The sequence below is a fragment of the Mesoplodon densirostris genome, chromosome 11 (assembly GCF_025265405.1).
Source record: "Mesoplodon densirostris isolate mMesDen1 chromosome 11, mMesDen1 primary haplotype, whole genome shotgun sequence".
Classification (NCBI taxonomy): domain Eukaryota; kingdom Metazoa; phylum Chordata; class Mammalia; order Artiodactyla; family Ziphiidae; genus Mesoplodon; species Mesoplodon densirostris.
Genome location: NC_082671.1, coordinates 85,683,191 through 85,699,355, shown reverse-complemented (window position 1 = coordinate 85,699,355; position 16,165 = coordinate 85,683,191). Strand labels below are relative to the sequence as shown.

The 16,165-nt window shown below is 40.1% G+C and overlaps 1 protein-coding gene across 3 annotated transcripts in view; it reads right to left on the bottom strand.

Moving 5' to 3' along the window:
* NTN4 (netrin 4) overlaps positions 1–16,165 on the bottom strand; it is a 112,589-nt gene that overhangs the window by 14,310 nt on the left and 82,114 nt on the right. For 2 of the 3 annotated variants that reach the window (XM_060113412.1, XM_060113415.1), the window contains exons 6-7: positions 2,878–3,091; positions 2,397–2,512 (exon numbers count right to left, since the gene is read on the bottom strand). In XM_060113412.1, coding sequence (XP_059969395.1) covers positions 2,397–2,512; positions 2,878–3,091 — 330 coding nt within the window. The remainder of the gene's footprint in view (positions 1–2,396; positions 2,513–2,877; positions 3,092–16,165) is intronic. The other variant, XM_060113414.1, reaches the window with a different exon arrangement.

The following is a 16,165-nucleotide window of genomic DNA, read 5'->3' as shown; positions in this document are numbered from 1 at the left end:
GATCCCATTTCACACCCATCAGATTGGCAGAAGTTTAGAGGTTTGATAACATCAGTTTTAGAAGTCCAATAAGTATTGAATGAGTTAAACTGTGCCTGAGTTAACGAGTTAGAATACTGCTTGGCCCCTTGTATGTGCTATATAGACATCTGTTAAATAAGTACAAAGTACTTATTTGTGAGGATGTGGAACAACAGGGTGTCATACTTTGCTGGTGGAATGCAAATTTATGCAACCACTTGAGAGAGCTATTTGGCAATAAATGGTAAATTTGACAGTAAACACACTGTGACCCAACAGTGTCTAGATTGTACCCCAGAACAAGGGTCAGCAAACATTTTCTATAATGGAACAGATAATAAATATTTTAGGCTTTGTGGCCATCGGGAAAAATTAAAGATTTTATGTAGGTACTTATATAACCATTTAAAGTGACCATTTAAACCTTAGAGCAGGCAGCTTAGCCTGTAGAAAAGTAGATGGCAGGCCACATTTGGCCTGAGGGCTGTAGTTTGCCAGCCCCTGATCTAGTGAAACTCCTTCTCAAGTACACAATATAACACAGATAAGAGAACATTCATGGTAGCATTATATATAATAGTGGAAAATAGGAAATTGGAAATAACCTAAATGGCAAACAATGGGAGAATACAAAGTGTTGTATTCATATAATAGAATCGATAAACCTAAAAAAAGTACACATTTAACTAAAACAAAAAAAATTTAAAGGGTAGGTAAGTTATCATGTACATGAGATTTTTGAAACATTACATAAATATATAAATATATAAATTATATACTATTTAATATATATATAGTAAAATAGTAAAAATGTGAAAGTGGATGATGAACACCAAAATTCAGGTTAGTGGTTATTCTGTGGAGTAAGGAAGGCTAGTCAATTTGTAGATTGGCACATCAGGGGCTTCAAATGCATCTGTATAATTTAAATGAAAATATGAGGCAATTATGGCAAAATTAAGATTTGATAACACTAGAAGGTGTTCATGTGGGTGTTCATATCACATTTTTGGTGTTTGTCATGTTTAATAATAAAAAATATTTTAATGTGTTATTTTAAGTTTTATTTGGATGATTTGGTGAGCACTTTACAACCAAATGCTGACAACAAGATTTCTTGGGCCTCCCTGGTGGCGCAGTGGTTGAGAGTCCGCCTGCCGATGCAGGGGACGCGGGTTCGTGCCCCGATCCCGGAGGATCCCACGTGCCGCGGAGCGGCTGGGCCCGCGAGCCATGGCCGCGGGGCCTGTGTGTCCGGAGCCTGTGCTCCGCAACGGGAGAGGCCACAGCAGTGAGAGGCCCGCGTACAGCAAAAAAAAAAAAAAAAAAAAAAAAAAAAAAAAAGATTTCTTGTCCACATTTGTATTTGTGACATGATTTAAGTTGATGCTAAATAGAACCACTTGAGTTTCTATGAGAAAAGAATAGAGATAGGATGAACACAGAAATTATGTGTTCACGCCAGTATCACAGCATGCTCCTCAAATGACAGAACAGGTAAACATCATAGGAAAATTAAATCAGAATAATGAGTAGTATAGACTTGATAAACTCAAGGAATCATATTTATATAGTAAACAGTGTTTTGGCTTCAGTAAAAATCATTTTTCATATTCAATTAATGTTAATTTGAATTTTATTAGTTTTATTTGGCTTATATTTAGTTTCTAAAATTATTTTTGTTTTATAGTTGGATAAAAGCTTTAAACATAAGGAGTTCACAGCTAGCTTTTGCTTAGTACATACTGAGTTACACTAGGTCTGTAAGAATGTTTTTCCTTTAAATGAATCTGTACATTTCCATTGAGTTAGCTCTCAACTGTGTAAAACAGTATGTTTTAGAGAGAGGAAGGGACTTCCCTGGCGGTCCAGTGGTTAAGATTTCGCCTTCCAATGCAGGGGGCGCAGGTTTAATCCCTGGTCAGGGAGCTAAGATCCCACATGCGTCGTGGCCAAAAAACCAAAACATAAAACCGAAGCAATATTGTAACAAATTCAATAAAGACTTTAAAAATGGTCCACAGCAAAAAAAAAAAAAAAAAAAAAAATCTTAGAGAGAGGGAAACACACCAAAGTATTAACAGTGGGATAGTGAGATTTGGGTTTTTTTTTTTTAACTGTGATATTCTGCATTTTCCAAATTTTCTGTACTAATTACATGTTATTCTAACAATCAGAAAATAAACAAAAGCTTGTTAAATACCATTTAGCTATGTTTAAGAGTTTTATACTTATGGGGGTCACTACTTTGTTAACCTTAGAACTAGAGTTCCCCTTATAAGATCCAAAATCTGTTCTCTGGTTTGTCATGAATCCCTGTTACTCAAGACCAGACCCGGAAATATGACTAGGCCCAGTAATATCTATTGTCTCACCTGAATGTCGAAGTGCAGAAAATCCTTGCTCATCCTCCCACTCCCAGGTTGGTTCACTCTTATTGTGCATGGAATGGAAGTTAGGAATTTCATGATGCCAGTCTATGTCTGTGCTGCTAATAAAATAGAAAATGATGAAGAACTTATTAAGGAATTTCTTAGAACTTGAATGAAATGAATATATTTCTAGAGATTTAAACCTTATTAGCTACCTTCCCATCCTTTCACTTTTCAGAAATAAATAGTGTTGTAAAGGGCTTATTGTTAAAAAGAATAATTTATTTTGCAGAATGAACCAAGCCATCTCTAGAATCTTGCAAGAACAAATTACTAGACTCTGCAATTTGACAAAAATTTTTTAAAGAGATGTGCAAATACATCTTTGCTCCACTAGCGGCATGCAACGTTTTCCAGATCACTACCAGATCTTCAAAAGAATCTGAAAGACACAGAGGTGAGAGCAAGAGCCATGCACATTCACCTGCTGGTGCAGTCTCCTGTGAAAGGGTCGCAGCTCCCTGCGCAGTCACAAGGCCTGCAGCCATAGTCTCCGAAGCCCCAGTATCCCACCATACACCTGTCGCAATGTGGCCCTGCCACCCCAGGCTTGCAAGGGCAGTCACCATTGCTGGGGTCACAGAAGGTCACTGAGCTGAAAGGAAGGACAGCTGATCCAACTGGATGACAGGAACACACTACAACAGAGAGGACACACAAGGACCAATGAGTGACCAGATTATCTGTGGAGTTTAGGCCCAGCCATCCCAAACTGGCTTCCCTTCACCACACAGCATATCTCTGAGGCTCCTCCTTTACCCACTTGGTGTATGCTCAATGAATGAGAGCTAATTAAATGATAGATAAGAAGATATCATCAGAAAAGCACATCTGCTGCTAAACCACCTAATTTATCCTAAAATTAAAGGCATTAAATATGAATGGCTTTTGTTTGGGGTGATGAGAATGAATCAGCAAAGAAAACAAAGAAGGAGCAGTTAGTGAGAAAGGAAAAAATCAGGAGCTCATGGTGTTCTGGAAGCCAAACAAAGTTTCAAGGAGGTGGACGACATCAACTGTGTTAAATGCTGACAGGTCCAAGAAGATGAGGAACAGGAATGGATCATTGTACTTGACAGCATGAGGACCACCGGTGTCCTTGACAGGAACAGTTTCAGTGTAACAGTGAGTGGCGAACCTCACTGAAGAAAACTCAGGAGAGAATGGGAATAGAGTAATCTGAGCATGAGAACAGACAGCTCTGTTGTGAGCTTTTCTATAAGGGCACAGAAATGTGGTGGTAGCTAATACTGAATGGATATATGAACTGAAGTGAAGGTTTGAGTTTTTGTCTGTTTTGATTGTTTTAAGATGGGGGAAATTACAGCATGTTTGATGTTGATGGAAATGATCCAGTAGAAAGGGAGAAATTGATGAGTAGAAGAGAGATGGGAGAATTTTTAAAGGGATACTTGAGTGAGGAAAAAAAGGATGGGATTTGGTGTAGAAGAGGAGGTGTTGGACTTGGGTAGGAGCATGATTAGTTCATAGTAATAGGATAGAAGGCAGAGCATATGGATACAAATGCAGGGAAGTGAATAAATGCAGTGGTGGGAGCCAGTGGGATTTTTCTTCTGATTGCTTGCATTTTTTTTTTTTTTTTTTGGCTGCGCTGGGTCTTCATTGCTGTTCCCGGGCTTTCTCTAGTTGCAGCAAGTGGGGGCTACTCTTCGTTGCAGTGTGCAGACTTCTCATTGCGGAGCACGGGCTCAGTAGTTGCAGCGTGAGGGCTCTAGAGCATGCAGGCTTCAGTAGTTGTGGCGTGTGGGCTCAATAGTTGCAGTGCGTGGGCTCAGTAGTTGTGGCACACGGGCTTAGTTGCCCCGCAGCAATGTGGGATCTTCCCAGACCAGGGATTGAACCTGTGTCCCCTGCATTGGCAGGCAGATTCTTAACCACTGGACCACCAGGGAAGTCCCCTGATTGCTTGTATTTTCTGGATGAAATAGAAAGCAAGGTCATCAGGTGAGAGAGATGATGAAGAATGGGAGTGGGAGAGTGAATGAGACACTTAGGAAGTGAAGTATAATTGCCAGCAGCATAAAGACCACCTTTTGAGGTTAGTAGTCATCAATTTATAGTGACTCCAGATAAAATGATAGGTTGTTTTTTCAACCCTATACAAGTGGGAGAGTTCAGGTTTGGTATAGGAAGAAAGCTTAATTTGATTTGTTGAACGTTTGTGTCCCCCCGCTTCAAATTTGTGTGTTGAAGCCTAATCCCCAATGTGATGGTATTTAGAGGTGGGGGGCCTTTAGGAGGTTTGGATACAATCTGGGGGAGATGAGATTGGTGCCCTTATAAGGGAATGAAGAATGCAGAGCTCTCTTCTTTGTGAAGGATGTGAGGCAACAACAGAGGTTGGCAGTCTGCAACCCAGAAGAGAGCTCTCACCAGAACTGGACCATGCTGGCACCATATTGTGGACTTCAACCTCCAGTTATTTCTCCAACTGTGGGAAATCAACGTTTATCTTTTAAGCCACCTAGTCTATTGTATTTTGTTATAGCAGCCTGTATGGGCTAAGACAGCTCCTCAGACTAGAATCTATAGTCAGCCACTTCCGCAAGTCCTTTCTATTAATCAAAAGTCCTTCCCCTCAGCCCTCTCCCAACTCCTGCAATTACCTACTGCTCAATTTGACAATCCCCAACACTTTCTTTGTTCATGGGCTAGCAAAAGTAGCTGAACAAAGTGAAAAAAAAAAAAAGGTGCTTATTGGGTTTATCACAAATCTGTGTACCCTAACCTCAGTAGGGTCCCCTAACTGATGCTCATTAGCCCTATTTATTCAATTGTCCCTGCCTATTTTTTTTAAAGTAAAATTCCTCACAGTCGGTGTCCCAAAATTTCTCCAGGCTTTTTAATTCACCCTCACCACTTGGTCTGAAGATTCTGATTCACTGATAAGGTCCTCAGGTAATCTTTTCTCCACCTCAAAATCTCTTTATCTTCAACTTTCCATGCTTTTCTCTAAGAATCAAATGAGAAAGCTGGAAGAGATCTTGCTTTATGGCCTTGTCTCTCACAAGCTCTGTGATTTGGGGCAAAAAATTTAACGTTTGTGAATGTCGGTTTCTTCATTTGGGTATCTACATTACACGGAGATTGTATGAGGATGAAACTATTTTAAATGAAATTACTTCAGCAAAAAGGTGCATAGCACAGGGCCTGACACCTGCCGGGCCGGCTCTTCCTTCTGAATCTTCTCAACTAACTTTCTAGATCCCACTCCCTCCTTTATCCCCTTGGAAACTTACTCTATTGATTACTTTCTTTGTCATTAAAAGCTCTGTTTGGCTTCAATCTGGCTTCACATCAACTTCTAACTGTGTGACTTTTGGCAAGATACCTAGCCTCTCGTTTTCTCAGTTTTCTCTTCTATAAAATGGAAAAGAGAACAATATCTACCCTCATACAGTTGTAAGGGTGAAAGGAGATCACGTATATAAAGCACTTAGTATAGTGTATGGCATATGGTTAGTTAATAGTGAATTAAATAACTAATGAATTCATTAGATAATTCTTGTAGAAGCGTAGAGTCTATGCCTGTATAAGTTATGGTGATTCAACGGATATGAGTCAAGGAGCTCATATCCGTGTGGGGGAAACAGAGGAATAAACAAAACATTTCCACAATCTGTGATTAGCACTCTAATAGAGCTCTATAAGAGCACAGAGGAGGGGTGCACAGGCTGAGGGTCTCACATAGGATCCACAAAGGAGGGGTCATTTAGACATGTGAGTTGATCCTAAAAGATGAGTAGGAGTTTGCAAGGTGAAAAGGAGGGGAAGATAGGCAGTTGCTTATTTCAGCCTGTCTTTAGATTCTCTCCCCGTTGCATTTCTTTTAAATAATTTTTAAAAGTTTTTAATTATGGTAGAAAACACATACCATAAAATTTACCATCTTAACCATTTTTAAGTGTATGGTTCATCCTCATTGCATTTTATGTTTCTGCATTATATGTGGAAGCTCTTCCTGCTTCCTGGAAACGTGAAACTCTTTCATGCCTCAGTGCCCCTGGCTGTTCCTGCATTGCCTTTACCTTTACCCTTCCTTGTCCCACGCCTTCCAGACAATTAACCACCCTCTCTTCTATGCTGCCTCTGTTCTTTGTATATATTTCTATTTAGTGTGTATCACAGTGCATGATTATTTATGTGCCTGTCTCCCTTATTACTGGACTCTGAACTCACTGACAGAAGGATCTTTATCTTCTTATTTTTGCTTTCTATGCCCCAGAACAGAGTCTGGTACATAGTAGATGCCCAAATAAGAATTTACGGAATTGACCTGAAGGACATTCCAGGCTGTAGGAGCCATATGTGAAAGGGCCTATTTGGGGACTGTGAGAAGGTTAGTGTGTCTAGAGTGTACATTGAGTGGAGAGCAGTTGGAGCTGATGAGGCTGAAGAAAAAGCCTTAGAGTTACGTTTGGAGCCAGACTGAGGCAGGGCCTAACCCAAGAAGTTGAAGTTTGTCTTATGGGCATAAAGAATCATAGGAAATAAAGTGTTAAAAAAGCAGAATTATGACATGGTTATAATTTAATTTTGACAGTTACTGTGGCGTCACTGTGTGAACTAGACTGCAGTAGGGAGAGACTGATGGCAGAGAAACCAAAGAAATGAGAGGGAACAAGGAACTCGACTAAGACAGCAGATGAAGGAATGGGAGAAAAGGTTGGATGTGACAAACCTTTTTTTTTTTTTTTTTTTAGTTTCTGCTTTATAACAAAGTGAATCAGTCATACATATGCATCTGTTCCCATATCCCTTCCCTCTTGCGGCTCCCTCCCTCCCACCCTCCCTATCCCACCTCTCCAGGCGGTCACAAAGCACCGAGCTGCTCTCCCTGTGCTATGCGGCTGCTTCCCACTATCTATCTACCTTACGTTTGGTACTGTACCTTTTTTTTAAATACTGAATTGATAGGGTTCAGAGGCCATCTGGATGAGGAGGAAGAATGCATTGTTGAGGGACAAACAGAAACTGAGGAAGATTTTCAGGTTTGTAGTTTTTTTTTTTTTTTTTTTTTTTTTTGCGGTACGTGGGCCTCTCACTGCTGTGGCCTCTCCCGTTGCGGAGCACAGGCTCCGGATGCGCAGGCTCAGCGGCCATGGCTCACGGACCCAGCCGCTCCGTGGCATGTGGGATCTTCCCGGACCGGGGCACGAACCCGTGTCCCCTGCATTGGCAGGCGGACTCTCAACCACTGCGCCACCAGGGAAGCCCAAGGTTGGTAGTTTATGAAAGTGAATGACTAGAGCAGGTTGGGATAGGTGAATCCATGTTGGGGTGCAGATAGGGAAGGGAGGGAGAAGAGGGTGAGTTCAGGGTTAGACATAGTAAGTTTGAGACGTCTGAAGAATGCACTAATAAGTTATAATACGCAACTGGAAATAATAATCTGAAGTGTAGGAGAAGGTTGGGGTCATAAATACAGTGTTGAGAGTTGTCAGCAGATGGGGATTGAAACTAGGAGGGCTGGATGAGATTTCCCAGGGACAGTGTATAGAGTGAGAAGGCAACCAAGGGTGGAACACTGGTCCAAGCAGTTAGAGGAGCAGTGACTTGTAAAGCAGATAAGAACCAGATAGAGAGGGAAAAGAATCAAGTAGGTGTTGTTATAGAAACCAAAGAATGAGAAAGTTTCAAGTTGTTAACAACGTAAGACAACACAGAATGAGTAAGTCACATAAGATTTATAATAGGACAGTAATGCTGTCAAACAGGAAGGTGTTGGTGACTTGTGAGAACAGGAGCTGAAGAAATGCAGGTATGGGCTTCCCTGGTGGCGCAGTGGTTGAGAGTCCACCTGCCGATGCAGGGGACACGCGTTCGTGCCCCGGTCCGGGAAGATCCCACATGCCGCGGAGCGGCTGGGCCCGTGAGCCATGGCCGCTGAGCCTGCGCGTCCGGAGCCTGTGCTCCGCAGCGGGAGAGGCCACAACAGTGAGAGGCCCGCGTACCGCAAAACAACAACAACAACAACAACAACAACAACAACAAAAAAGAAATGCAGGTATTGATGGTGTAGTACTCTGTTTAGATCTCTTTAATTTTGTTAAGCCTATAATCATTAGCGCAGTGGTTCCCAAACCAACAGGAATGTGAGAAGTCTGCAAAAGTTCTTTACATCTTACAAGTGTGAAACACACCCTTCCTCTCCTCCCTTATGCCCTCCTTGGTTGAGAACCACTACAGTAGGGCATGGAATATTGCCTTTTTTTTAAAAAAACAAAAGGTATAAATTATATTCTTGGGAATATTCATTTATTTGCTTACTCAACCAACATGTGTTAGTTAATAATTCTAATGTTTATGAAGCATTTGTAGTCTACGAAACACAACTGCCCCTTAATCAAACATTTAAGATCCTTCATACTATGGCCCTAGCCCACTTTTCCAGTCTTACTTTTCATTACTCTCTTGCCTATAGCCCTTATTCTAATCGAATGGGATGAATTCTTGCAGATAGCCTTTATTCTAATTAAATGAAACCCCAATCTTTCCTGTTTCTGTACCTTTATTAACTCCAACAGGGAAATCTTTTCTCCTATATCTATCTTTCAAAATTCTACATGTCCTTTAAGATGTATTCAAGTGTCACCCCTAAAGTTGTCACTGGAAGGGTATGGTCAAAGCAATTCAACCATTTGGAGCAGTGGAAGCGCACAAGGTAGCAGCTCTGTTTGCATCTTTCTTGTAAAGACAGAACTTCAAAACTGATATTCAGTGATATTCAGAAAAGAGATGCAGCGCCCTTCCCTCTGCTGCCCTCTCCCACCTCACCAGGTATGAAGACCAAAGCAGCCATTCCAGTCACCCATCTGATGGACAAGTTTACCTTCTTTTAGAAGTCATTCCTTATTTCAGCACAGTTGAATATGATTTCATCCTTTCTTTGAAACCCTCTAGTGCTTTAAAAATAACATTTCTTCTTATAGCTCTGGTCACTTCTACTTTGCATTTCAGACAGTCAGAGGTTTACTTTTCTCTGTCAAACCGGTATGTAAATTCCTTGAAGGTGAGCATGGGTCTCACTCACCTATCCCCTGAAGGGTTTAGTGGCGGTAGACTTGGGTTCAACTCCTAGCTAAATGTTTATCTTTATGAGCCCTGCATTTCTATTTTACCAGGTGGTACTGAGAGTTAAATGAGACATAATGTATGTCCCTAGCACTTAACAGGCAATTAGCAAATCGCAAATTATGGCTACTCAAAAAAAGACTGTTTTTGTTTGTTTTTATTCTTATTCCTCTTCTTTGAAGTCTGTCTTCTTGATCTTTCCCTATTTTCTATTGGATTATTGTTCTAAAACAGACTGTTTAATTGAATTAAAAGGCAGTGATAAAAAAAACTATTTACAAAGGGCAGAGGAGGAAAACACCATAATAGATTTTGTTTGAAAGGATAACAATGTGTGTGTTTGTTTAAGGCAGCATTTATTTATCTGTTCACTTACTCAACAGACATTTAATGAGCATCTACTATGTGCTAAATACTGAACAAACTCCTAGGGATAAGACAGTCTTGGCCCTTAAAGAGATTCATAATTTAGAAGAATAATTATTACAAGATTAAAAAAAAACTTACCTAACGCAAGAGAGAAGTAAATATTTTGCTTCTAAAACACTGAATTTCTCAGGAGACCAGTTTTATTTTAATTCATACGGTTACGGTGATTGCTATTTCCACATTAAATCCCCAGATGTTTTTTCTTTTGGTTGGGCCTCATTATGAAAACATTAGGCATTTTCTCTTAAGATAGCAAAGCACTTTTGATTTTTCATTTGTTTTTAATTAAATAATTTGGAGGTATTATATAATATGTAACATGAATGTATCAAAATGCTATGACTTTAAATTAAATCCCATAATCCAGTATAAACATTTCATCATTTTGAGGTGACTAAACCAATAGTTATTGTATCACTCAGTTAAGTCAACTTGGTTCTTGACAGCAGACAGGGAGCCAGAAGAAAGACAATGTAGGACTCTCATCTGTTATTATATGGTATTCCACCACCACCACCATTATCTTTTACTCTAATAGAAGATCCAATCCTTTCTAGGATTTGACCTCTCTGTACTGCCATGTATTTTATTTTATTTATTTATTTTTAAAATAAATTTATTTATTTTATTTTTGGCTGCGTTGGGTCTTCATTGCTGCGAGCAGGCTTTCTCTAGCTGCGGTGAGCAGGGGCCACTCTTCGTTGTGGTGTGCGGGCTTCTCATCACAGTGGCTTCTCTTGTTGCGGAGCACTGGCTCTAGGTGCACAGGCTTCAGTAGTTGTAGCTCGCGGGTTCTAGAGCACAGGCTCAGTAGTTATGGCGCATGGGCTTAGTTGCTCCGCGGCATGTGGGATCTTCCTGGACCAGGGCTCGAACCCGTTTCCCCTGTGTTGGCAGGTGGATTCTCAATCACTGCGTCACAAGGGAAGCCCTGCCATATATTTTAAAACCTACACACATTTCAGGAATGGCCAGAAGAATGTGATTCTATCACACGTGCTAGTGGATTTCTGTCAATGTGACTTTTCACATAATTACAAGATAAAAATACCATTTGGAAACTATGCAGAACTAGCTTCAGGCAGAAGGCTGTGACACCTTTCATGGCATACTTTTTCAGACTGCACACGGAGGCTTGCCTTGCATACCTATCTCTTGAAGTTTGTATAGCAGGAAATATCTGACACACATAATCTACATTTCTTATTTTCTTCCAAAATGCACATATATTTTCTTCTTGCTTGGGGGGAAAAATGTTCTTCTTAGATTCTGGTTCAGGTTCTGATCCTCCAGCATATATTTCTTTAAAAAAATTTTTTTTTATTAATGTATTACTTTTGGCTGCGGGTCTTCGTTGTTGTGCGCAAGCTTTCTCTAGTTGTGGCGAGCGGGGGCTACTCTTTGTTGTGGTGCGCAGGCTTCTCATTGTGGTGGCTTCTCTTGTTATGGAGCACGGGCTCTAGGCATGTGGGCTTCAGTAGTTGTGGCACACGGGCTCAGTAGTTGTGGCTCGCGGGCTCTAGAGCGCAGGCTTGGTCGTTGTGGCACACGGGCTTAGTTGCTCCACGGCATGTGGGATCTTCCCGGACCAGGGCTCGAACCCATGTCTCCTGCATTGGCAGGCGTATTCTTAACCACGGCGCCACCAGGGAAGCCCCAACATATATTTCTTACCAGTTGTTGATTCTAAAATGCAACCCAAGCACTTACTTTTTATGCATTCATTATGATGAACGTCAAATTAGAACCCAATTGCAATGACATAAATCCTTGACTTCAGCTCTGTCTTCTCCTTGTTAGACATAAAACCCAATAGTAAAGATTGAACTAACATCATATACTATTATTCTAAACTTAATTATTTGTTTAATTACCACTTATGGTGTATTCAGCTGTGGTAAATTGTTCTTGACAGCCAAAAATTGCCTGGTAACCAGTTATGTTTAGAAACTATGTGGCTTCTTACCTAGGTAGCAAATCATTACTGGAGTAATTATTACCACTACCCCCCAAAAGAAAATTTGCCCTAGGCTGCTCTCACATAATCATATTGGCAAAGCAAAATTATTAAAAATGTCATTTTAATTCCTCACTATTGTCACAAGATTTCTTTAATAATGAAAACACCTTATTTTAAACAGTATGTTCTGTACTGGTATGTCCTGTTATAAGAAAACATAACATAGTAATACAAAACTTCCAGAACAGATGAGATAGAGGAAATGGGTACTTTACAAAACATTTCACGACAATTTTCCTTCAAATAATGAATTTAGATAATTGCTAAATGTTGTACAAATTTTACAGATATATATTACAGATGTATATTTGTAATTACATCTATTTTGTGAAGTATTGTCCCTCCATAGAGCATGCACAGAAAAGAGGACATGAGCTGCTTTTCTCCTAGGAAACATAACTATTAATGAAACAATGGCTGAACACGTTTTTAAATAACCTTGTGTATCTGTAAGGCTCTAAACTAATAATTGTTTCAATCGCAAAGGCTGACAATAAATACAGCTGTCTGGAAAGTACCTGTAATATCTCAGGAAGACGTAAAATAAAACAAAGGCAATGTAATAGAGTTGGTAAGGGCACAGACTTAGGAGTCAGACTAGAAGAGTTCAAATTCTGGTTATGAGGCTTACTCCTTATATGACTGAAATTAACCCCCTCAAGTCTCAGTTTTCTCATTCATGAAGGAAGAGTAAAACTACCTAGGCTATAGAGTTGTTTGTGTAAGGACTAAATGAGATAGTGTATATGTGTAGCAATGTTTCAGGCATTTAGTGGTACCATATGCTTAGATAAGAACTATTATTGTTATCTGGATGAAACATATTGATTTTAAAATGTCCATCATTCATTCATTCATTCATTCATTATACCTTTACCAAAGAGTTCTTGAGCTTTAGTGTTAACATGAATTATGCTAGGGGCTGAAGATACAAAGACAAATACAGTCATATCTCTTCAGAGAGGGAAGAGAGATATGCAAATAAATAATTACAGGACAGTAAATGTTAAAACAGAGGTAGACCAGGGTGCATGGAAACACAGAGGAAAGAATAATAACTGCCTCATTATAGATATGGGTTGTTTTTTAAGGAAATTAATGATCTAATTGGCTTTCAAAATAGGCTGAAATTCCTTGCTTTGCACCTGTGAGGAATTGGTGGCAAACAGCTTTCCTGACTAATCTAAATCCTATAGAATTAGGTTCTCTCTTGTTACATGTTCCTTTCTTTGCTTAAAAAAAAAAAATTAATCGGCTATTACTCTCATTTTTTGGATCACAGTATGTTGAGAAAAAGTAGCGTATTATCTATGATCCTGCTGCTTATAGGGAGATACCCTGCCATGGAATGTAGGACAAAAGTCACAGCTGTCAATCTACATGAACATAATAAGCATGTAAACATGGGTACAAAATGGCCAGGAACATAATGGAAGAGTTATGGCTTCCTTTATTTTGATGGGGTTGCTAAAGCATTTGGTGGTAGAGTCACAGGAGACCACTGCTGCCTTTTCATCTTTATTCCCACCTTCACTTGAGCTCTATGAGTCTGCACATCTTTCACTCAGAGAGTGATCCACAGTGCCAAGTGTGCAGCAGGGACAGCCTGCTAAGTTTAGCGTCTCACCTTTTTTAAATTGCCAGAACTCCTTAGTATTACCTGATGGCTCTAGCTTTTGACATTTTATTAGTAAAAGCTACACTTAGAGCAAAATACCCTGAAAGTGTTTGCTCCTGATTTAGCTTTTCTAAAAACAGAACTCAAAGTTCAAGGCCCTTAGCTGGGAAAGAAACTGCTCATCAAGCCCTTTCACCACTGCTCAGCGGCCACTCCTTCAGCTGCGCCTCCCAACCTCCCAACATTGTTTTCTCCTGCAAAGGCCAAGGCCCTACAGAATTTCTGATAGAGAATTTTTTTTTTTCTTCTTTTTTGTGGTACGCGGGCCTCTCGCTGTTGTGGCCTCTCCCGTTGCGGAGCACAGGCTCCAGACGCACAGGCTCAGCGGCCATGGCTCACGGGCCCAGCCGCTCCGCGGCATGTGGGATCTTCCCGGACCGGGGCATGAACCCGTGTCCCCTGCATCGGCAGGCGGACTCTCAACCACTGTGCCACCAGGGAAGCCCGAGAATTTTTAATATCAAAGCCATTTTGAAAGCTGTCCAGCTTCCTGCCGAGGTTCTTAGAAGGAACAGAAGATGACTTTGAGATGTAGCTCCAAACAGAAGGAGACAGTATGAACTGTCATTACTATATTAAGTGTGAAGTTAAATGTTAGATAAAATGAAGTCTTCTACATTTTTTTGGCGTTATTTTCTCCTTCTACTATCAACTGTTGTTTTTTTTTTTCTAGTGGATGGATAGCTACAAATAATAAAGAAAAAACTGTAAATGAACTTTACTCAAAGACAATATGGTTTACCCCTTTACTCTCCTAAGGAGCATCTTTCTATTCATCCTTTAAATGTTATATACATTGTATTCAAAGATAGCTAGTTCCACAATATTCAAGGTATATGTTAATTTCAAAAAAAATTACACTAGAATAAATTTAATAAGAAAATAATCTAAATTAGGATTTGCCTATCAGTTACTGAAATGCAATGTCTCCTGAACTGTACACCCCACACAAAAGAAAGAGATCCATTTATGCATGAGATCTATTCATTCTTGCCTCTGTTGAATGCTTTTAAAAATAAATATAAGGGGGCCTCCCTGGTGGCGCAAGTGGTTGAGAGTCCGCCTGCCGATGCAGGGGATACGGGTTCGTGCCCCGGTCTGGGAGGATCCCATATGCCGCGGAGCGGCTGGGCCCGTGAGCCATGGCCGCTGAGCCTGCGCGTCCGGAGCCTGCGTGTCCGGAGCCTGTGCTCCGCAACGGGGGAGGCCACAACAGTGAGAGGCCCGCATACCGCAAAAAAAAAAAAATAAATAAATAAATAAATAAATAAATAAATAAATAAATATAAGGTATTTAAGTGTATTTCCTATCTGTCTTCTATAAGCTTGTAAATGGGTAATGCAAATAAATACAAAAGTCATGCCCTTTAAAAAACTTTTTAAATTCAATTGTTTGAATATATTCCCACTGAATTTTTATTTTATTTATTTACTTATTTTTGGCCACACCACGCAGCATGCAGAATCTTAGTTCCTCTAACAGGGATCAAACCGTACCCTCTGCAGTGGAAGCACACAGTCTTTTTTTTTTTTTTTTTTCTGCTTTATAACAAATTTAATCAGTTATACATATACATATGTTCCCATATCCCCTCCCTTTTGCGTCTCCCTCCCACCCTCCCTATCCCACCCCTCCAGGCGGTCACCAAGCACCGAGCTGATCTCCCTGTGCTATGCGGCTGCTTCCCACTAGCTATCTACTTTACGTTTGGTAGGAAGCACACAGTCTTAAGCAGTGGACGGCCAGGGAAGTCCCAATGCCCTTTATTTTTAATGCTTTACTATGTGACCACTGCTCAGACCCTCAGTTTGATTTCTGTATCATTCTTTTCCTGTTTACTAGTTGTAACTGAGCCAGTTCCTATTTATTTCTGAGTATATCTAAGAGATCTTAGCAAGCTAAATAGCCAATTTTATATTCCTGGGTTGCTACTTTAGTTAAAATTGAAGAAAGTACTTTTGAGTGTACAAATTTTACTATGGGAAAACTTTTTAGTATAATTTTGGACATTGTATTTTGCTTTGGAGAATTTGGTTTGATCATACACCATTATCTTTTTTGTTGAAGACAGACTTCTATATTCCCAGGCCACTCAGGTACCACACAGGTGCCCAGTTCCTAGCTAGGCATCTAGTGAGAAACTGGGGTCATCTCTAACTCCTTTTTCCTTTGGAGAAAGAATCCCTATTGACTCCATTTATCTCCATGGAACTGACGGGTTAGCCTCTGCTAGATTCTGTCATGGTACCCTTTTCTTCTTAATACTTAATGCAGTTTTTAATTTACATATTTACTTGGGTAAATTTATTTATAGTTTGTTCCCATGGGGTTAGGGACTCTTTTGTTGTATATACCGTGAATAGGATAGTGCTGCCACATGATAGGCACTGAGTAAATCCTTGTGGAGTTTTTAAAAAATGGATTAATTATAGCCAGTTAATAGATATTTCTTAATGACTGATGGTCTTCTGGCCTCCAATGTAATTTTG